The following is a 21702-nucleotide window of genomic DNA, read 5'->3' on the forward strand; positions in this document are numbered from 1 at the left end:
AAAGTGCTAAGCAGGGACCTGCCAGGACCTGCTGGGGCCGTGAAGGACACTGAGATGAGCGGAGCCTGGCCCCGTGACCTGCCTCAGTGTGAATGTCATCCCTGCCCTTCTCCAGCTGGGTGACCCTGAACCAGTTACCTGACCACCCTCGAAGCGGCCCAAAGGGTGCATTCACTCAATAACCCTGAGCCCCAAGAACATGCCAGCTTCTCACAAGGGCTGTTAATCAGGTGGAGCCCACAGTCTCAAGGCGTCAAACATACCACCACCAAGACGGTAGTAAGACAGCCTTGGTTGGGGGGTGGGAGGGCAGAGCAACCCAGGTGGGACACGGGCTAAGCAGTTGGGAAGAAGCCCTATCCAAACCTGACACACAGGTTGGTACTGGCCAGATAAACCGGGCAAGAGGAAGGGACTGCTGTAAGGTCTGGTCTGGTCCATGCACAGCTCCTAACAGTGCCCAGCAGCCACCCATCCTCTACAAAGGTAGCCAAGACAATGGCGAGGTGCCAACAGCCTGCAGACACGGGCCCTAAGACACCGCCCTCTCCCGTAAACGAAGGGCGTGAGTCCGTGCCCAGGAGCCTCCTGCCCACAGAACTTCCCAAAGCCAAGCTTCCACTTCCACATCCAAGTTGGAGCAGATGGCGCCTGTGCAACTTTGAAACGCACGCGGCTGCCTGTGGCCCGCTGCGCAGGCGCGGGGTCTGGGGTCCGCCGGCCGGCGCTGCGGCCTCGTGAGGAGGAGCCTTCCCGGCGGCCGCAGCCCCCCAGCTCTGAGCCGCCGCCCCCCCTCCTTCCTCGAGGCAGCTCTCTCTCCCCATACAATTCCTGCCCCTCAGCCTCCCGCTGGGATGCATCCCGAGGCGCGGGTCCACGAGGCTGAGGGGGCTGTAGTCCAGGTAAGGGGGCCCCTGAAGCAAAAGGGAGTCCCCGGCCTGGGGAGTAGGCGGTCCCAAGAGAAGGGGGCGTCTGCGGCCCCAGAACAGGGATCTGAGAAGCAAGGGGGTCGGGAGCTGCCAGGTGGACCCAGAGGTGGAGGGGGTTCCGGGCGGTCGGAGGCTCCGAGGTGTGGGGAGAGGGGCTCTGGCGAGTCGGGGACTGCAAAGTGCCGGGGGTCGCAGGGATCGGGGGCCCTGAGGTGGAGGGGGTCCCGGCGGCTGGGGGGCTCCGAAGTGGCGGGATCCCGGTGTTCTGTGGCCCCGACGCCGTGGGGGCTCTTATGGGTCGGGGAGCGCCGAGCCGGCTCCTCTCCCGGCCCGGGAGCCCCGCGCGTCTGAGGGAGAAAACTTTTCGTCAAGTTCCGGGAAAGGAGCGGGTCGGGGCGCGCGTCTCACCAAGGAGCGGGCGAGCCGAGCGCCCCCGGGCCCCGCGATGCTCCCCGTGCCCCACGCGCTCCCCCTGCGCGGGAGGAAGCGGCGGCCGCGCGTCGAGGGGGCGCGCAGGCAGGACCCGAACCCGCGCGGCCAGCTCCGCCCCGCCTCAGGCCGCCTCCACGCTCCGGCCGACGCTGCAGCAGGTGGCAGCGGCCCCGCGCGCCCCGGCGCCCTCCCTCCCTCGCGGCCCGGCCCTCGCCGGAGGCCCTCAGTACCGGAGTTAGCGCGGCTCCGACGCCATCCCCGGGGCCAGCGGGCCCGCAGCCCAGGCCCTGCGGGACCCGCAACTTGCAAGGCGAGGACACCCGGCGCTGCAGGCGACGGGCCGGGCCGGCAGGTGCCCGCGAGCTACCCGCAGCCAACAGCGGCGCGCGCCCTCGCCCCGCCCCGCGCGCCCTCGCCCCGCCCCGCGCGCCCTCGCCCCGCCCCCTGCCTGCGCAGGCTGCTCTTCCGCCCGGGCTGCCGCACCCAGCCGGGCTGCCGCCGCTCCTCAAGCTCGACGCTCGTCCAGCTGCCCCTCCTCCGGCCCGCTCGCCCGCCCGCCACGGGCTTCAGAGCGGCGTTGCCGGACCTTTTCTCTCCCGAAGGGCAAGAGGAGCCTGTGGGGAGGCCTGAGGGGATTTTCATGCCCGCAGACCCCCCGTGAACACCCATCAGGGGCTTCCTTACCTGGTCGGCTCCACCCGCGGCCATCTTGGAAGTGGGAAGCGCCCGGGAGGGGGAAGGGGCACGAGCGGGCAGCGACCAGGCGTGGGGAGCCGAGCAGCGGAGCGCATCGATGGGCGCCCCTGCCCCCGAGCAGGTGCGCAGGGGAGGAAGAGCCCGGACCCCACCTGGCCGCCTGCGAGAGACCAGGTGGGCAAGATCCGAGCTCGGGCCCGGGACGTACAGCCTCGGGAAGGTCGCTTTGAGGTTTTCCCTGCCGGGCCTTAGTCTCTTAATCTGTAAAACGGGCTTTTCTGTTAGTTGTCTTTTATCGAGCTGTTACGCAATGCATAGCGCCGTGCCTCCCCAAACTTGTCTGCACTTCAGCATCTCCTGGGGATCTTTGAAAATTTCAAAGCCCAGGCCACGCCCCAGGCCAACTGAATCAGTCTCTGGAGGTAAGGTACAGTTTTGGAAGCTGTGTAATGTGCAGACAAGTTTAGGAGCCGCTGGCCTAGCGTTCATGTGCATTACTTCCCGTCAATATTGCAGAAACTCCAGAGACAAGGTCTGTGATCAAAACCGTCGTACAGAGTGGGAGATGAAGTCACTTACCCAAGGTTCAGGGCTGGTCAGTAGCTGAGAGGGGTCAGAAACCAGATGCCCCGCCCCAGACCGCCTTCCAGGATCGTGGAAGGCCCTGAATAAGAAAGGTCTTGTTCGCTCGTTGTTGACCCCTACCTCATCCCCCTCCCTGAGCCAAACCGGGCTTATCTTGTTTATTGGTATGTTCCCTGAGCCTGAAAGATTATGTTCTGAGGACATCAAGGCAAGAGGAAAGACTCCAGTGGTTGGGAGCTGGAAGGCCTGGGTTCCAAGCTAGGATTGGCTCCTGCCAACCAGGACCCCTGAGGGCTGTCACGGCCAGAACTACCACAGAGGAAACCTCAGAGAGACAGCCAGCTACATCTAGCAGGGCCGTCGGGGACAGGAAGGGTGATCTCTCCATCACAGCGTCTGGAAGCATGCACTGGAAGATTAATTTGGGCTGTGGTCATTAGCGTTGGGCCGAAGAGCCCCTGACTTGTTTCTCCTGCCTGGGTCATGGCTCTAATAACTCTTAGCGCCTTTTATGATAGCAGGAGGGGTGAGAACTTTACAAAGGAAATGTGTTAATAGAATACACTTAACACCCTTCACAGTGCTTCTGTTATGCTTAGAGCATAATGGAGGCTTTATAAATGCTTACATTTCTGGATGTCTTAAGGAAAACTAATAGCAGGTCTCTTTCAAGCCCCGCCCCCCCAGTGTGCCCCCCTGAGCCTATTTTAAGGAAACAGGAAAGTACAGACTTGCTTCAGGCCTGACTTAATTAGCAATTTAATACATCAGGTTAATAAATCTGCCTTTACAGTGTTCTTTGCGACTCCCCAAATCCCTTGGAGCCCTCATTGTCAGTCTTAGGGTTTTAAAACCCCACAATGACAGGAACCATTGTTCTACATCCAGAACCGAGGAAGTTTGTGGTCCGTGGGTTTGCATTTGGCGCCCTCTGTCTGCCTTCTCCTCACCCTCTCACCACCCTGCTGCCTCCCTGGCTCCCGCCCCTCCCCCTGCCGCAGCCCAGAGCTCCCCACTGGAGCCCATCTGTCACTTAACACCCTCAGTGTGATTTGACCTATTTCTTACCCCTTGTCATCAGCACCCAGGAGTGTTCTAGATGAATCCTCATTGCAACTTCAGCCTAACAAAATTAAAAATACAATGAACAAGATTAGCTGCGTGGCAGTGGGCACTCACGTCACCTCTCAGAACCTCAGCACCTCCCAGCCCCCGTCTCTGATACGGAGATGAGAACTGTATCAGGGTGGTCGGTGCCGTGTCCCCCTCTGCTGGCTCACTGCTGCCTGCCTGGGGGAAGCCATCCCGGCTCCCCTGTGCAGACCTAACCGCCAGGGTCCCAGACTGATTCTCACCTGGTCGTTCCTTTGGGGGCTGTAAAGCTGCCGCTTGATGTAGAGAAGCACCAGGCCTGCAGCTGCCTCACCTCAGTTCCAGGCACAGGACTGGTGGGTGGTGGCCTGGCCTGGATCAGCCCTGAAACCTTCCCTCCCTTCCCTTCCCCAACTTTCCCCATCTCAACAAGGCTCTGAGCATCTCTGCCTCCCAAACTGTGTGAGGATTAAATGTAAAACAACTGTCTGGGGAATTCCCTGGTGGTCCAGTGGTTAGGACTCCGCGCTTTCACTGCTGAAGGCCCGGGGTTCAATCCCTGGTCAGGGAACTGAGATCCCACAAGCCACACGGCACGACCAAAAAAGAAAAGAAAAAACCCAGCTGTCTGGTTTTGTCAGTTTCTGGCATATTTGAGGGAGCTCTTCCTAGCAATATAATGTAGAGAAAGTCAACCCGCCAAGGTGAGGAGAGATGCTAAGATTCTCCAGGGACCCCGCGGAGGGACTTCTTCAAGCCTGACCTGTGAGCCTTCCCCAAGCTCGCCAAGCAGGAGTGGGAAGCCCTTCCCAGGGTGACTGAGTCCCACGGAAGGCAGCCCTGAGCCCACTGTGTGCCGGCGCCCTGGGCTCCGGGAACAGCAGAGTGACTGATAGCCCACAGTTCCTGCGCCCACGGAGCCCCCGTCTCGAGGGGCAGACAGACGTGGCACCTCGCAAATGCACTCACATCCCCTCACCAGGACAATAGGAACTCACCAGGGGCAGACCCCAGAAGGGTCACCAGCAGGGTGTCGGAGCTGGCGGGACCCTCTAGAGTCCTCAAGCCCACCCCTCTCATTATTCAGTGGGGAAAGTGAGGCCCAGAGACAGACGTGGGGAGGGGCCCAAGGTCAGGTGGGGAAGGGGGTGGGCACAGGACCCTGGCCAGCAGCCTCTGCCCCGCCAAACGCCCTGTGCACCTCTTCTCGGAAGATGTGGGGTTCTAGTCTCCCAAATGCATATTTTGCCCCCGACTCTTCCCCAGCCCCGGGAATGCGTGAATAAACCTTTGTCATACCTGCACTCGCGTGCTGTGCTGGCTGTTTGACCCCATCACCACACCTACTGGCACGTTGACTCCTGCTTTACAGGTGGGGAAGCAGGTGCGGGGAGGTGAGGCCGCTCAGCTTGGCCCTCACAGCTTGCCCCCCACTGTCCAAAAGCTCCCGCCCACTCGCTATCCTCCCTCCCACCCTCCTTGCCCCCAGCTTCTGTTCAGGGCCACCGGGGGCCCAGGATGGGAATGAAAGTACCGGCGGCGGTGGTCACACTTCACTTGTGAGTGTCAGCGGGCCGTCCCCACCAGGCAGAGGCAGATTGAGCAACCATCATTTATTTCCAAAGAGCTTTCCGCTGGCCCAAGGGCTTTCAGAAATCTAGGAAAGCCCATCTTTTCTGTCTTCATTCCTTGGAATAAAGGAATACACTGTGGAGCTGGAAGTTCTCATTTTTAGGAACTTGGGTTTGCCTTGTTGCTTCTGAAAATTGATCAAGATGAGGAAAAAAAGTCAAGAGTAGCCCAGGTAGCTGGAGGTAAGCCTTCCAGCAACGTCAGGCCCAGAGAAGATGGCCAGAGACACGGAGACGGAAAAGTGTCATAACCAGAGTAGTCACCACGAACCTCTGCAGTTTGCGGCAAAGAAGCAGCATCAGACCCTCACAACCAGACCATCAACTCGTATTCTACTCAGTTTTAACAAGGGCAGTTACCTGTTTCTTACCTGCAGAGGTGAAAATCAGTGAATTCAGGGAGGTGGAACTCCTAGAAGTATTACAGCACATTTATAAAAGGGAGAAGGCGTGGCTCCAGCAAAAGAGAAAATTATAACACACTGAATCCTTTTCATCTAATAGTGCACTTGAAGGGAGCTGTCCTTATAAAAAAAAATACCCCCAAAGTCAGGCAAAGACTGTTGTAAAAATATGCTCACTGAAGTGCTACTTACAACAGTGAAATGGATATGATGTGGATGTCCAATCATGGGGGGAGCTTAACTAACTGGAGGGACTTCTATGCAGCCGTTTAAAAAATCTTTAGGGCTTCCCTGGTGGCGCAGTGGTTAAGAATCCGCCTGCCAATGCAGGGAACACGGGTTTGAACCCTGGTCCGGGAAGATCCCACATACCGCGGAGCAGCTAAGCCCGTGCGCCACAACTACTGAGCCCGTGCCCTAGAGCCCACGAGCCACAACTACTGAGCCCACATGCCACAATTACTGAAACCCACGCGCCTAGAGCCGGTGCTCCACAACAAGAGAAGCCACCACAATGAGAAGCCCGCGCACCTCAAGGAAGAGTAGCCCCTGCTCACCGCAACTAGAGAAAACCCACACGCAGCAACAAAGACCCGATGCAGCCAAAATTTAATTAATTAATTAATTTTTAAAAATAAAATTAAAAAATCTTCAAGTAGTTTATTGTAGCAAAGAGGAAATGCATAAGTTGTAAGAGTGATACTGAATTTTAAATAAAACAATCATAGAATATGGAATGTCATCCACAGAAACATACAGAAACACTCAAATGATATCAGAACACACATGATTACCTTCTGATTATGTATTTTGAAACTTTTAGATTTCCCGCAACAAACGAATGCTCTATTTATAATTTTTTTTTTTTTTGGCCACGCCACGTGGCTTGTGGGATCTTAGTTCCCTGACCAGGGGTCGAACCCATGCCCCCTGCAGTGGAAGCGCAGAGTCCTAGCCACTGGCCGTCAGGGAATTCCCCTGGAATATTATTATTCTATTTATAATGTAATAATAATATTATTATATTATTATTACTATATTATAATAGTAATATTATAATAGTATTACTATTATAATATTATTCTATTTATAATAATATTTAAATATTATTCTATTTATAATGAGATGTGTTAAGATGCTGACTGATGGGTAACCGACAAGATTCAAGAGGCACAGTAACCTGAGGCCATCGGATGAGGGCTCTGCACCCTGTCCCTTCTCATCAAAGCACGACAAGTCCTGTCACCATTTTGTCAGTGGGAACACGCGTGCTCCAGGGGGTTAGGTAATGAATGCACAGCCAAACACACTTGCTGTGATGGGAGTGCTGACCACAGAGCCCTGTGACTACGGTCTGTGTGTTCTACCGTCTGTAACAGCGTCTCTAGCTGCCCTAGCAGCCCCATGATGCTGTATTGTTGCCCCATTTTACTGGGGACACTTGAACCAGTGGGGTCTGGTGCCCAAATCAAAGGTCACTAATTCTCAGAGCATCCCAAGTAATTGCTTGGAGGAAGTAAGTTATAATGAAACCAACAGACCCTGCAAAGTATGGAATGCACAACCTGGCGATGGTAGGTGGGGTGGGGGGGGAGGTGTGGTGCAGGGGACCCCCTGTGGCTTGCGGCTCACTGATGCTTAAGAGGAGCCCAGGGCTGGAGGCCTTAAGGCTCTAGGTACTAAGAAACCACAGAAAGCACGTGGGGGTGGGGCTCTGCGTTACAGCACACCACAGTGGAATTTTCCAAATAGCCTTGTTTTTTAAAGGCATCGCCCCGTTGCCTTCTGCTGCCGCCACCCTCAGAAAGCGAAACCCGATTTAGAAGCTGCGGGATCAGGTCTCCCGTGGGAGCCACGTGAGATGGGTGCAGAGGGCAGAGGTGGCAGGGGATACAGATGCTTCTCACGCCCGATCATCCACTGCGGGAAACTCTCCCGCCCCTTCCACGCGTGAGGCTCCCCGGAAGCACCTCGAACTCTGTCAAGTCCTCCCCTTTGCACCTGCTCTGCCCTCTGCCTGGACCTCCTGGGATTCCCTTCTCCTCTACTTCCTAGTCCCCTCTGGTGTGTGGCTCAGAATGGTACCCCAGGTGCTCTGACCCTCGGAATAGCATCCCCGACTCTCACCCAACTCCCACCCGAGGCCGTGCAGGGCTCCAGCAGCCCCTGGGCCACCTCCCAGATGCCTTACCGCCTTGTCTGGTCTCTTTGCAGTTACCAGGTCCCCAGCGGGTAGCCAGGGCCCACACGGAGGAGGGGGAAGAGCGTAGCCTGCCTGAGCCCTGCGCAGTGTGTGTCTACCCTCTTCGTCCTCGCAGTCGCCCATGTCGCCGAGAAGAACTGAGGCTCACGCGGGGGAACGTTACATGCCCACGGCCCCATAGCTGCGAAGGACACCAGCAGGATTGGCAGCCAGGCCGTCTGGCTCCGGGTAACATACGATGTGGTGCTTGTTTGGTGATGACGGACGGGACACCTGGGGTGAGGCCCTGCCCATGCCACACTCTCCCCACCCCTCCTTCCCCACCGCCCCTCCACAAGACACCCCATATTTTCCAGCCCCTGAGAAGCTGATGATAGTAGAGAACATGGAATCCCAGCTCTGGTGTTTACTGTGTGACTTTGGGCAAGTTACTTAACCTCTCTGAACCTCGGTTTCCTCTTTCAGAGGAAGGGGTGTCCCACAAACCTCCGGTGGGGGAGGGGTTTAATACGTGTTGTCTTTCTTCCTGACGCATCTACCCGCCCTGACCTAGCGACTTCAACCTCTCCCTTTGCTCCTCCATCCTAAGCCAGCCTTAGATATTGCCCACCTTAGAGGAACCTGTTGGATGCACTCCATGTTCCTCTTCTTGCCAAACCTCAGCCACTATTTTCTCCTAACTCATCCACCCACCAACCAACAGCTCCTGAGACACACACACACACACACACACACACACACACACACACACACACACACACACGAGTTGGGCCCAGCTCCCTCCTGGCTACAGAAGTTGGCTTCCTAAATGTCCCAGCACCGAGTCCAGCCGCTGTCCTTCCTCCGTCCTCCACCTGGAGTGGAGGATGTTCTTAGCTCTCACAAAAAGGCCCCTGGCGGCTCCTTGCCATTCCCCCTCCAGAGCGGCCACCCCTCCTCTTTGGGGAGGGAGCAGGCCTCAGCCTGCCCACCCCTGGGTCTCTGCCCTGAGGGGCCTCACACAAGCCTCAGGCTGGCTGACCTTCCTCCCCCTCCACCAAGTGTCACCCATCAGGAGACCTTCCCTCCCGCTGCCACTCCACCCCCAACCCCCAGATACTGTAGGCACCCTCTCTGCACCAGGCTCTGATGCCCAGCTGATACCCGGTGCGCGCCTGAACGAGGTCCACCTCTGCCCTTCAAGGTCTCAGAAGTCTCCAGGAAAAGCCTTCAGCTTCTGCCGGGTCGCGCTGATTCTCTGAGCACTGGCTGCCCACTCCCTCCTACGGAGGGTGAGCTCATGGCTGGGAGACAGTTGGCTGCGAGGCTTTTGTTCTTGTTTGAATCTGGGCGGGGGGACTTCCCAAGGACAGGCCTGCAGAGGTGAAGGTGAGGGTGTGTGGGCCCGAGAGGAGCAGCGTAGCAGCCAGGGTGACAAGTAGACAGGGGGGGGCGGATCCACCTCCAAACTGCTGCCTCTTCATTTGCACCCACCCCCCTACAGCCACCAGGCCACCAGCCCCGATCTCTCCAGGACCCCCTCCCAGATCCGGCCCCAGCCTAACCTTGCAGCCTCGCCGCCCCCTTCCCATCCAGACTGGTGTTTTCCAGACACGTCACAATCCTGGCTGCACAGACCCCGCCTTTGCTTGTCCCGTTCCTTCTGCCTGGACCCCCTCCTGCCTTCTCCAGCCAACCCTGGTCCCCTTGGCCACGTGCCACCCCCAGCTCCCACACCTGGCAGAGCTGGCCACGCCCTCCTGAGAGGCCCGGGAGCCCCTTGCTCATCCCCGTGGCCCTCCGTGCTGGGCACGTGGCAGGCGAACCAGATTATCCGAGGGGGTGGCAGCCGCCGGATTAGGGGTCTCCCAACCCCACGCAGCCTGGCCTGGGACGTGCTCAGTCGTCAACACCCGCCCTCCTCCTGCCCTGCGGGGGTGGGGCTGGGCTTGGGGGAGGGGCTGCCCCTAAACTCTAAAATGGGCCAAGAGATCGGCCAAGAGCCACACGTGAGGTGTGCTGTCTGGAGCCGCAGGGGGACCAGGCCGAGCACCCTGGCCTCTGGTTTTCTCCTGGAGATCCCTCTCTGGGCCCTCTTGACATAGCCTCAGGTCCTGGTCAGTGGCCTCTAGAATTGTCTGTCCACCTGCCTCCCCGTTAGGCTGTGAGCCTAACCCTGGCACACAGGAAGTGCTCAGGACGGTTTGAGGATGGCTGTTCCAGGCATCAGGGTCCCCCCTCCAGGCATCCCCAATCCCAGTGGGCCCAGCCCTCCAGGGAGATCCAGGCTTCACCCAACAAGCACAACCACTCCCTGGGTGGGACGTCCAGAAAAGATTGGCCTGGGGCTGCCCAGGGGCGCTGAGCAGAGCTGGGTTTGGGCTTCAGGGGCGAGAAAGAAAAAGCTGGTCACTCCCCCAGGGTCCACCAGGCTCCGGGCGCCTTCCCCGGGGGCCTCTTCGCATGCAGGGCCAGTCCCCATTTTCCTGTCCCCAACTCCAGCTCCTCCCCTGGGCCCATGCCAGGCTCAGCTGCCTCCTGTCCCAGAAGGAGACAAACCTCTTCCGAGGCCTGCTCCCAGCTGCCACTACCTCTTGCCAAACCTGCGCAGCCGAGCTTCCAGAAAGAGCGATCCGCACACTCGGGTCCACACTGCCTCGCACCCTCTCACTGCCCTTGACATGCAGGGCCGGGCCGCCCTGCTCTGCCCGCCTCTGCTCCCCCAGCACATGGTGGCGGTTGGAGACACCTGTCTGGCACTGGCTTGTCTTGACTTTGCCCTTCTCTGAGCCTCGGTTTCCTCATCTGTAAAATGCGGATGACTGTCGCCACCTCCCTGGGCTCTTGGGAGCCCGTGGGGAGGTGCACCCTGGGGAGAGGCGGGGCTGCAGTGGCAGGTGGGGTTCTGCGTGGAAGGGGCAGGCATAGCACCACCTAGAGGAGGTGAGCGGGGGTGTGCCAGGGAGCCCTGAGCCGGGCCCACATTCTGGGGGACACAGAGCCTCCCTCAGCGCCCCATCGAGGCTCCCGGCAGATGTCTACATTGGAGACATAGGAGGGGCCCAAGAAGCCGCCCTGAGCCCCTCCAGAGGCCTATGCAGGGAGACCACGTGGGGTCAGGAAAGAGACCCAAGCCAGGACACTGGGGTCGGCACCCCATCCCAGTGTGACAATGGGGTGGCATATTTAACATGCCTGAACTTCAGTCTCCTCATCTGTGAAATGGGCACATCAGGAGGGCACGGAGTGTGTGGCACAGACAGAGCTCCAACGTGTGTGTGGAGTGAGACAAGGTAGAATTTCACAAGGATGATTTTAGATGTACAGGGATTAGCACTTGCATTTTTATGTGTTTTCCATATTAGAGGAAGGGACTTCCCTGGCGGTCCAGTGGTTAAGACGCTGAGCTTCCGCTGCAGGGGGCGCATGTTCGATCCCTGGTTGTTGAAGTAAGATCCTGCGTGCCATGCAGTGCAGCAAAAAAAAAAAAAAAAAAAGATATTAGAGGGAAAGGCTGGCCTTCCGTTTGCAGAAGATATAAAGCATCTTCACAGAGACCCTGAGTGGCCCTCGAAGGGGCGAGGGCCCAGGTAGTTTGTGTTCCTGTTCGTTAACTGGCTGGTGGTGTGATTTTTACCCTAGGTACTTTTTACAGGTTAAAAAAAAAAAAAAAGCATCTTTTATCATTACTAAAATATTTACCAAATTATCTCGTGCGTGCCGGGTCATGTGGTAAAAGCTTAGGACCAAGAAATGATTCAGAAACAATCTCTTCTCAGCTTGTAGAGGAGACGTGTAAAACGATATTTTATTTTTTTCAAACTTTTACTTTAGCTCCATGTGAGAGTAATAGCCACCGTGGAAAATCTGGTGAATGCAGATGGGTCCGCAGAAGAAAATACACGGTGCCTGCCACCCTCCCTTCCAGAGAGAGCCACTGGCGTGGGAGCCACTCAGACGTCCCCTTTGTCTTCTTTCCCTATGGACTACCCTCTGTGAGTAACAGTCAGCCCCGATGCGGTCCTTCTCTGCTGCTTATTCGGTGCAAGCCGCCTCTGTGAGCTGCACCTTCCTCATCTCTGAAATAGAGCTTAAAAAGCGTTTCCTCCCCCGTGGGACAGTGTGAAGTCGAGTGCAGCAGTGAATGTGGAGTGGTGTAGCCGGCGGGGCGGCAGGTGCTTGGTAGACAGTGGCTGCTGTGTGACGATGAGCAGAGTGTCTGTAGGCTATTCATTTCTCTTTATCGCCCTCCGACGTCACAGCCCAACCTCTTGCTCTCCGGATGCAGAAACTGAGGCCCAGGGAGGAGAGGGTTACAGGAGTGAAGATGAGAACCCAGCCTTCTCCTCTCCTGCCTGGGACCCACCATGGCCGGGCACGGCCTTAGAACATCTAATCCTACCCCTTCTGGGCTGTGGCCCCTGCAGTAAAGAGTGAAGTTTCTCGAAGGCGCCTGCTTCCCCACAAAGCCTGCCTGTTCGTCTGAGATGGTTGGCAAAGCATTGCTTTTGCATAAATGACACTGGTTCTCGAGCCCCAGTGGTCTCTCTGGAGAGTCTAGGGAGGCGGGGCTGCTTCTCTGTCAGAGGTTTTAGAACATCTTCCTGGTGTGAGACAATGTTTTGTGAACTTCCACGGAAAGCACTGGGTGTAAAATCAAACCTATGGAATGGTGTTGACTGTGAAACATGCCTATAGAAATTAGCCTGTGGTGGGGTTTTACCACATACATGTTATAATTTGTTAACTTTCAAAATTTCTACAATCTTATTTTTTCTTTCTTTCTTTTTATTTTATTTTTTTCTTAACTTGCGGCATGCAGGGTCTTAGTTGTGGCACGTGGGATCTAGCTCTCTGACCAGGGATTGAACCCGGGCCCCCTGCATTGGGAGCGTGGAGTCTTAGCCACTGGACCACCAGGGAGGTCCCTTATTTTATCTTCATAATCAGAGTTTTAAAATCTTTACTAAAATAAGGTGGTGCAAGGGAGCAGAGTGACAGGTCTGCAGCGAGGTTACACTACTCCCCACTGCCCCGGTTCACACATCCTCTGGGAGCGCCCATCCTGAGTGTGAGGGGCTCGTGGGGAGCAGAGGCAGGCACAGTCCCAGTCTTCGTGAAGCCTGTGGTTTTAGGCGGGGGAGACATGGATCAAATAGTCACACAAAGTAGAGATACGGAAACTGTGACACATGTCACCAAAACATGTACTGGGGTTTGGGGAAGGGGGTTGTCCTGGTCCAGGAGGCTGAGACCTGAAGGCTGGTGGGAATTAGTTGGGGAAGGGGTGGAAAGAGCGCCCAGCATAGGGACAGCATGTGCAAAGGTCCTGTGGTGGTGGCGGGAGCAACCGTGGGGAGGGTCCACCAGCACGGCTGGGGCTGAAGAGGGGGTAAATGTGAGCGGTGAGGTCAGCTTTGCAGTTTGCAAAGATCGCACTGTCTGCAGTGCCAAGAACGTCTGGGTGCCTTGACAGTACAGCTTCGAAAGGCCAGGAGGAAGCCATCTATGAAGTTAAGCCACCCCTCGAGGGATGCAGGCAGGCGGAGGCAAACGAGAGTCCTGTGGCAAGAAGAGGTCTGCGCAGACCCGTGGAGCCCGCAAGCGCTGCTCCCCTGGCGCCCAGGTGGCTGGGGGGGCGGCCCAGGGTCTGAAAGGGTGGAAGGAAGGCTCCCTCTTCTCCACCACGTCTGCCGCCCAGCAAGGCGTGGGGCAGCCCAGGGAGGGGCTGGACACTGATTTTACACTCCATTCGCAAGCAGCAGGACTTCGGTTTTAGAGTGCTGATGGGGAACCGTCCCCGGGCCAGACAGAGCGAGGCTGAGCGAGCTGTGCATTTGCCTCTGGGAGGGGGCGTGCCCTGCGTGCGGGGGCTGAGAACCCGCCGGCTCCCTCCCTAGACGGTGCAGAACCAGCGGAGCTCCTGCCTCTGAGACAGTCGGGGACGGAGGCCCAGACGTCGCCTGCCACGCCTCCTTTGGAGCCAGCCGGACTCTTCAGAGTTAGGCTCTACTGCTGACTGCTGCTCACTGTGTCCACTTCTAACTTATTTGTTTTTTAATCTTGAGAGACTTTTTTTTTTTTTTGCGGTACGCGGGCCTCTCACTGTTGTGGCCTCTCCCGTTGCGGAGCACAGGCTCCGGACGCGCAGGCTCAGCGGCCATGGCTCACGGGCCCAGCCGCTCCGCGGCACGTGGGATCTTCCCGGGCCAGGGCACGAACCCGTGTCCCCTGCATCGGCAGGTGGACTCTCAACCACTGCGCCACCAGGGAAGCCCGAGAGACATTTTTATTGTGGAAAATTTCAAACATATACACAGTGAACCGTAGAGTGATCCCCTAGGTACCCATCTCAGCACTGGTTATATTCTGCTCTTCCTGTCACCACCCCATATTCTTGTTATTTTTATTTTTCCTGGATTCACTTAGAGTGTATCTCAGATATATCAGAACCCATGAAAATACTTCAGCTTGTTCCATGCACATCTTTAGTAGTAAGGTTTTTTTTTTTTTTTTGAGGCATAATCATAATATCGTCAGATACCTATAAAATTAACAATAATTCCTCAATGTTTTATAATTCCCCAATTATCTCTAAAAATGTCTTCTTATAGTTTGTTCAAATCAGGTTCTGGGAAATTCCCTGGCAGTCCAATGGTTAGAGCTCTGCGCTTCCACTGCAGGGGGCACGGGTTCGATCCCTGGTCGGGGAATTAAGGTTCTAAATCAGGTTCCAAAAGCAACACACTGCACTTGGTAGATGGGTCATTACGTCTCTTTTAGTCTGAAATAGTTCTCCCTTGGTTTGTTTTTCCTACGCGATATATTTGATGACATTGCGTTATTTGTCTTGTAGAATTTTCTGAATTATGGATTTAGAGGACTGTACGTTTGTGGTGGTGTTGAACAAGCTCCTCTAGCCCCAGTATTTCCTATAAACTCAGTTTCATCCCAAGCAGCGGTCCTCAATTTTGCCCCCAAGGAACATTTTGCAGTAGCCTCTGAAGAGAGTCCCTTAGGAGGCACTGCGCTGGGGGTAGGAGTGGGACCAGTAGAGTGGTCTGCGTCTAGGGGTCACTCCCAGCATCCACGCACGTGTACTTCCTACATGTCCCATCAGGAGTGGACAGCTCATCCCACTCTTAGCAACACCGCCTTGGACTGGGGGGTCCCGGTGCTGTCAGCACATCACCTGATAATTCCGCAGCCATTCGTAATCGTGGTCTAGATCAACCATCCGGGTTGCGGGATGGTGAGACCTTTTTTTTTATTTTTAGTGTAATGCAATTATGACTTTAGTACTTTCTCACATACTGTTTACAAAGGGCTTTCCCATCCAGGATCGAATAACCAAACTCACAGCTATGCTGGAGGCGGGCCCAATAATCTTCCTCTTTTTTTTTCAATTGATTTTTACTGGAGTATAGTTAATGTACAGTGTTGTGTTAGTTTCTGCTGTACAGCAAAGTGAATCAGTTATACATATACATATATCCACTCTTGTTTAGATTCTTTTCCCATATAGATCATTACAGAGTATTAACTAGAGTTCCCTGTGCTACACAGTAGGTTTTTGAAAAAACTAATTAATTAATTATTACTTTTTTTTGGCTGCGTTGGGTCTTTGTTGCTGCACGTGGGCTTTCTCTAGTTGTGGCGAGCGGGGGCTACTCTTGGTTGCGGTGCACGGGCTTCTCATTGCAGCGGCTTCTCTTGTTGCGGAGCACGGGCTCTAGGCACATGGGCTTCAGTAGTTGTGGCACGTGGGCTCAGTAGTTGTGGCTCACGGGCTCTAGAGCGCAGGCTCAGTAGTTGTGGCACACGGGCTTAGCTGCTCCGCGGCGTGTGGGATCTTCCCAGACCAGAGCTCGAACCCGTGTCCCCTGCACTGGCAGGCGGATTCGTAACCACTGTGCCCCCAGGGAAGCCCTATACCGTAGGTTCTTATTAGTTACCTATTTTATACATAGTAGTGTGTCTAAGTCAATCCCAATCTCCCCATTTATCGATAATCTTCCGATAATTTTCTCCAGACAAGGAGACTGAGATCAGAGAAGGGAAGGGGCACAAGACCCCACAGCTCAATAGGAGAAGCAGGCCAGGCCAGGGCAGGGCCGCCGCCCAGAGCTCCATTCACTGGAGGATGCTGAGCTCATGCAGCTGCGGAGAAGGGAGGAAAGGCCCTGTGATCTTCTTTTAAAAGCTACAAAAGTTCTAAAGGGTTCTCTGCTGTGCGTCAGCTGTTTCGAGCATCCCTCTCCAACCTCAGAGACCACTGCCCACCCATGACACAAAGGGTGGCCCGGCTCACACCCCTTCAGGCCTCCTGCCACCTCCAGGATGAGACCCAAACCCTCTCAAGCCCCTCCCACATCTGTCTTGCCATCTTTTCCCACATCACTGTCCCCACCCCAGCCAAACCCAACTGGGACACCGAACTCGGATTCTGATACACTAACAGGAGACTTCTGCTACGGCTTGACCAGCTGCTCTCGGTGGGCACTAAGGAGGGGGTTAACCCCTGTCCAGCACCCATGTGTGCAGGCACCTTATTGCTTTTAACACTGGGGAGTGGGTTTCACCTTTTCAGCTTTCACATGAGAAAACTGAGGTTTGGAGAGGGTGACCGGCTTGCCAAAGGGGGCCGGAGCTCATGAGGAGCCGTGTAGGACAGCCTCGGCCCGGACTTCTTCCAGGTGGCCCCAGGCAGCCACCTCCCCGGGGCTGGGAAAAGGTGGGCCCCAGAAAGTGTGGCGGAGAGCTCCACTCCACACGCCGTCGGAGCTCCCTGTGCCGGGCCTTGGTCTCCCGTGCTTTCTGTCATCTGCAGCGCACTGGAGAGCGGTCACTGCCAGGAAGGAAACCACGCTGTTCACGGCCAATCTGCAGAGTGACGGGGTGGAAACGGACCCCAGTATGTTTCTTCCAGATGAAACGGGTAACTCATTCCACAGGAAGGGCCGCGTGTATGCCCTTGGCGTGTGTGAAATTGACGACTGCACCACCTTCCTCCCCCTGCCCTGCCCAGGGATATCACGTGGCCTTGCCAAGGCCACCCAGCTGTTTAGGGCAGAGCTGGGCCCCTCATGCGTCACCCTGCACCCCTGGCCTGCTGACTTCCGAGGCCCCTGAGTGGGGCGGGGCTATCTGGGGGCAAGATAAGAAGAGCCAGCCTTCTAAGGAAGGGGGCTGCCTGGGCTCGGGGGGCTTCACTGCTTTCCTTCAAACTGCTGAAAACTTCAGATGGCCAGAGCTCAGGCAGGCTGCAGAGACCCTCCGAAGTTTATCGAGGAGAGACGAAAGAGGAAATTGTGGTATCTTTATCACCAGACAGCTTGGGCTGAGGGAGGTTTACTGACTTAGAAAAAAATTCATACCATTGTTATAAAGCAGAAACTAACACACCATTGTAAAGCAATTATACTCCAATAAAGATGTTAAAAAAAAAAGATTCATACCAACATCAGGTTGAGGGCTGGCACATTAGTAGGCTCTTAACATGTGTTTGTTGAATGAATGAATGTTTCCAAACCCTATTTTTTGCGACCAAGGCCCAGAGACCTCCTTTTCTTCCCAATTAGTAGCTTAATGCCAACATGAAGACACGCTGGCCCCCAAAAGGCCCCAAACTGCTGTCCCTACTTCCACGTGACGGCTCAGTAAGGTCAAGGTGTAGACTCCAAGGCTCCACTGTTCTCCAACCTCATCCAGGTAACAAAACACCCTCCCAGCGCGATGGCACCAAGCCTGGGAGAAGCGTTTCTGAGCGGGGGACCCGAGTTCAGCATGAGGACATGACCCAGAGGCTCAGGTCTCCCCACTTCCTCCCAAGCTCAGGAAGGGGAGGCCCGGTGGGGAAGTGGGCCTGGGGAAGTGAGGGTCCCAGAAGGAGACCACCTGAGACCCTACCAACACCTGCTGGCAGAGAGGCCAGGCTCACCCAGCACCCCCGGTAGGGCCTTACTGGGGGGAGGTGGGGCTGCCAGCGGGACTGAGTGCCACGCAATTTCAGGCTCCCAAGGCTGGGGCACGGAGACAGGCCCAGGTGAGTGTGAGGGGTGGTGACCAGAGCAGTGCAGCACCGCTGCTAAGAGCCAGGGCCCGCCACTGTGAGTGTGCCTCCAACCTCTCTGAGTAGTCCTGGGGTCTGCGAGCAATCGCTGCAGGCTGCAGTGATGCCGGGGGCGCACGCAAGCCCAGAGGGGGAGCCGCTGAGGGGGCTGCTGCCTATCGCTGGCTCGCAGCTTCTGGTGTGTGGGAGGACGCCGTGGTCACACCTGACATCTGTGACCAGCAGGAATTGGGCCCTGAGCAGGGCCACAGGAGGTGCCCCCGGGGCTGGGAGGAGAAGAGCTGAGAGTCAGGCCCAGAGGGGCCAGGATGTGCTCGAGGCCCTCAGTGAGCCTGGGGTTTTCGGCACAGGGTCCAGGGTCCCTCGTCGGTAAAGGGAGGAAGCGCCCTGAAGCTGGCCTCCCGGCTGTCGCCCTGGGGCTCGCGGCCTGCGGCCCCCAGGCCTCCGTGTGTCCTCGAGGGGACCACGAGCCCGCGGTGCTGCAGTCAGCCCAGGCTCCTCCGGGGGCTCTTCCCTCTGCCGAGGGTCTGACGGTGCAGGGGCAGGGGCACGGGAGCATGGAGGCCACACAGCGGTAGGCGGCCCGACCTGGGAGTGACAGCCCAGGCCTGCTCACCCCGGCTAGCGTTGCTCCTGGCCGGGCCCCTGGACTTCCCGAGCGAGGGAACGGAGGGGACGGGCACGTGGCAGGTCTGCTCTGGCCACGGCGGCGGGTCAGAGCAGGAGCTCCTGGCGCGGGCCTGGTCTCCTCCACCCGTCCCAGACCTGGGCGCGTCCCAGACCCGCGCGCTGGCTCGAGGACAGAGAGAAGCGCATGCGTGCGAGGGGAGGGGAGGGGAGGCAGCTTTACCTGCCCTTCATCAGTTGGCAGAGAGAGTGACCAGCTCAGGGTCACACGGCTGGCCGAGGTCACTTCGCACCTCCTCAGGTGGGCAACAAGAAACGGGGAAGGGGCTTCCTTGGTAGCGCAGTGGTTGAGAGTCCGCCTGCCGATGCAGGGGACACGGGTTCGTGCCCCGGTCCGGGAGGATCCCACATGCCGCGGAGCGGCTGGGCCCCTGAGACATGGCCGCTGAGCCTGCGCGTCCGGAGCCTGTGCTCCACAACCGGAGAGGCCCCGGCAGTGAGAGGCCCGCGTACCGCAAAAAAAAAAAAAAAAAAAAAAAAAAAAAAAGAAGCGGGGAGGAAGGGGCCCTGCTCAGGTAGGCCGGCCTCTTCCTTTGAGAGGCCCAGAGGTCAGCGTGCCCTCCTCTGCCCCCTCCCCAGTCCCCCTCTGCGACCGAGGCTGGGGTTCAGGGCAGCCGGAGCCAGGGCCTGTTGGGATGGCAGGCCAGAGGGTGGGGCCTCCTCTGTCCCTCCCACACAGGCCTCCCCAGCTCTGGGTCCCCTGGACTGTGACATGAAGTGGCCAGCCCAGTGTGAGCTGCAGCCGGCCACGTGCCTGTCCCCCAGGGAGACAAGTGTTGGCCGGAGCCCAGCTGCCGCTTTGCCGCAGGGTCAGGGCCCCCCTGCCACCCTGGCTCCACTCCGATGGGCACCCTTGGTTCTGCTGCGGCCCCGGCCCCCGCCAGGAGGGACAGTGTGATCTCGTGAGGGTGACCGGGTAGGACTGAGCAGGCCACCTGATGGCCACGTGACCGCGGTGAGCGCCCAGGGCCACAGGCCTCTGCAGGGCCTGACCCTGAGCCCAGGGCTTTGCTGCCACTGTCTGGAGGGAGGGGAGGGGCACCCTGCAGAAGCTGTGATCTTCCTGAGCCACAGGGCTGGGCACGGCGGCTTCCGGGAGGGGTCGTGACGCTCACTCTAGCCCGTGCGGCTGCGCTTTTCATCTTTACAGCCAACCCTGACGAGAGGTCCTGTCGTGATCTCCACTGACAGCCGAGGACACCGGGGCGTGGACACTCGCCCAGGAGCGCACGGCCAGCGGGTGGCAGAGCCAGGACTCACCCCCCCGGCATCCTGTCTCAGTCTGGACTCCTGGAGATGACGCCCTTACGATTACGTAACTCACGAGGACTAGAAAGAGACGGCGGGGCAGAGGCGGCTGCTCAACACCTCCCCTCCCCCCCCCCCAGCACACTTTTCATAGTGGCATTTTGGCCAGATGGAGGCTTTGGGATGGGCTCCACCGTTCACGAGGCGTGAGACCTAGGCAGGTGATTACCTTCCCCCCGTGTATGCTTTCTCACCCGTAAAGGGGGCCAGTTGTACCTACCCCACGGCGCTGAGAATGAACACCGAACACTGTCTGCGAGAACGCCCGGCACGTGCTCGGCTGGTACTGGTGACGCCGACCCCGCCCGCGTGTCAGGAGCTGCTGTCAGTTCACTGAGGGAACTGTCCCCGAAAAATGCTGTCAACTACCCGCCAGCGACGAAAGGCCAGCGGCGGGCTCCGAAGCTGAGGCTCGGGTGCTGGTCTCCGTGCTGGCAACAGCCCAGCCTGGGAGGCCGTCTACCAGCTGCTCCCGAGGGAAACGGGGGCGGGGCCCTCCTGCTCCTCGACGCCAGCCTCCCAGGCCTAGTCACAGTCACTTCACCCACGGGCCCAGGGCCGACGGGACGGCGTCTGCAGTGGCAGAAGGGGCAAGGCCGGCACCTCAGGGACATCTAAGCAGGGGCCTTCACGCCCCTCCCTTCGCTGTTCACTCGGCTGTGACACCACGGTTCCTGGGGACAGTAACAGGCCAGGGCCCCACCTCCAGCCGCTCTGCACAGGGCAGCCCCGTTTCAGTCCAGCTCGACACCCCACCCTGCTTCTGCGGGTGAGGGCACTTGTGAAGCTGTTACGCTCGCAGGTCTTCAAAGAGCCACGACGACAGGTGGGGCCAATGGTCGGCGTGGCCACGAGGCGCACACCCGTGCAAGGAGCTGTTGGACGGGAGAGGTCCTGGACGCGGCAGCGGAGGCCATGCTCCTGTGACGTCTCCCGTCGCGCCCGCACACGGGGCCGCCCCGCCAGCCTCCGGCCCTGCCTCAGTGCCTCCGGCAGGGCGGCCGGCTGCCACCACACCGCCCAGCTGGGCGCCGCGGCCAGACCAAGGAAGACGTAGTTCGGCCAGTTCAGCCAGGGAGGATGCAGACGCATCCCGGGATGACGCCCACCCGCTGCTCAGCCACGAGAGAACGCTCGGGGCTTGCTGGGCACGAGGCACTGCTTTAGGTGCTCAGCCCTGGGGTTCCCTTTACAGATGTCACCTCCAGTCGGGTTGGGGAAGGATTTCACAGACAACGGTGCTGAGGCAGCCGCTCAGCTAGCTGGGAAAAGTGAAGCTGACTCCTTCAGCTTTGGTCCTTGTCTGCAAGATGCATGCTCCAGAGATTTGCTCTACCTAACGCGGGAGAATATTTTTTTACTCTTAAGATGGAGAAGGCATTTTAAAAACGTGCCTACACATCCCAGAAACCAGAAAAAAAAGATGGGTAGAACACAATTCGAATCCTCCTGTAGAAACCCACCTCTCCTCCGTGCTGACGAGAGGCAAGTGCTCAGCTTAAGGACGGTTGAAAAAAAGGATGTCTAAGCTTTCTGAGGTTGACCGTGGGTAACTGAAACCCTGGAAAGTAAAACCACGGTAAGGGTGGGCAGCTGTACATGAATTTATACATGTGATAAAATGACACAGAATTATACATACATATCTTATCAACACGTTATTTCCTGAGTTTGATATTGTACA

The 21702-nt window shown here is 57.4% G+C and overlaps 2 protein-coding genes across 6 annotated transcripts in view; one reads left to right on the forward strand and one right to left on the reverse strand.

Annotated features, from left to right (window-relative positions):
• The window catches only part of TBC1D14 (TBC1 domain family member 14), a 105784-nt gene extending 103714 nt beyond the window's left edge, over positions 1-2070 (reverse strand). Inside the window, exon 1 of one of the 2 annotated variants that reach the window (XM_030760157.2) lies at positions 2046-2070. The gene's annotated coding sequence lies outside the window, so the exon portion shown is untranslated. Of the gene's footprint in view, positions 1-1591; positions 1722-2045 lie in introns of those variants that run through there. The other variant, XM_030760155.2, reaches the window with a different exon arrangement.
• On the forward strand, positions 637-20081 carry LOC111164914 (uncharacterized). 4 transcript variants are annotated; one of them, XM_089911479.1, is made up of 4 exons: positions 637-902; positions 7984-8200; positions 9095-9243; positions 11786-20081. In XM_089911479.1, the coding sequence occupies exons 1-3, from the start codon at positions 855-857 to the stop codon at positions 9211-9213; spliced, it is 384 nt and encodes a 127-aa protein (XP_089767605.1). In that variant the 5' UTR covers positions 637-854; the 3' UTR covers positions 9214-9243; positions 11786-20081. The 4 variants fall into 4 exon arrangements, 1 of the variants encoding a protein (XP_089767605.1); XR_016393186.1 differs by lacking the exon at positions 637-902 and adding an exon at positions 1834-2231 and having other exon boundaries at positions 7984-9243; positions 11786-11946; positions 12214-20081; XR_002642203.3 differs by lacking the exon at positions 637-902 and adding an exon at positions 1842-2231 and having other exon boundaries at positions 9156-9243.
• The last annotated feature ends 1621 nt before the right edge of the window (positions 20082-21702 follow it).

Source organism: Delphinapterus leucas, chromosome 5 (genome assembly GCF_059928025.1).
Source record: "Delphinapterus leucas isolate spDelLeu-1000000601 "Yukka" chromosome 5, BTC_Dleu_Yukka2, whole genome shotgun sequence".
Lineage (NCBI taxonomy): Eukaryota > Metazoa > Chordata > Mammalia > Artiodactyla > Monodontidae > Delphinapterus > Delphinapterus leucas.

What these genes read in the sequence shown, in the direction of transcription:
- LOC111164914 (XM_089911479.1), top strand. Translation starts at nt 855, where the DNA reads ATGCATCCCGAGGCGCGGGTCCACGAGGCTGAGGGGGCTGTAGTCCAG. An exon ending in CTGAGGGGGCTGTAGTCCAG is followed by an intron (nt 903 to 7,983) that starts GTAAGGGGGCCC and finishes GTCTCTTTGCAG; the next exon opens with TTACCAGGTCCCCAGCGGGT. An exon ending in GCCAGGCCGTCTGGCTCCGG is followed by an intron (nt 8,201 to 9,094) that starts GTAACATACGAT and finishes TCTCTGCACCAG; the next exon opens with GCTCTGATGCCCAGCTGATA.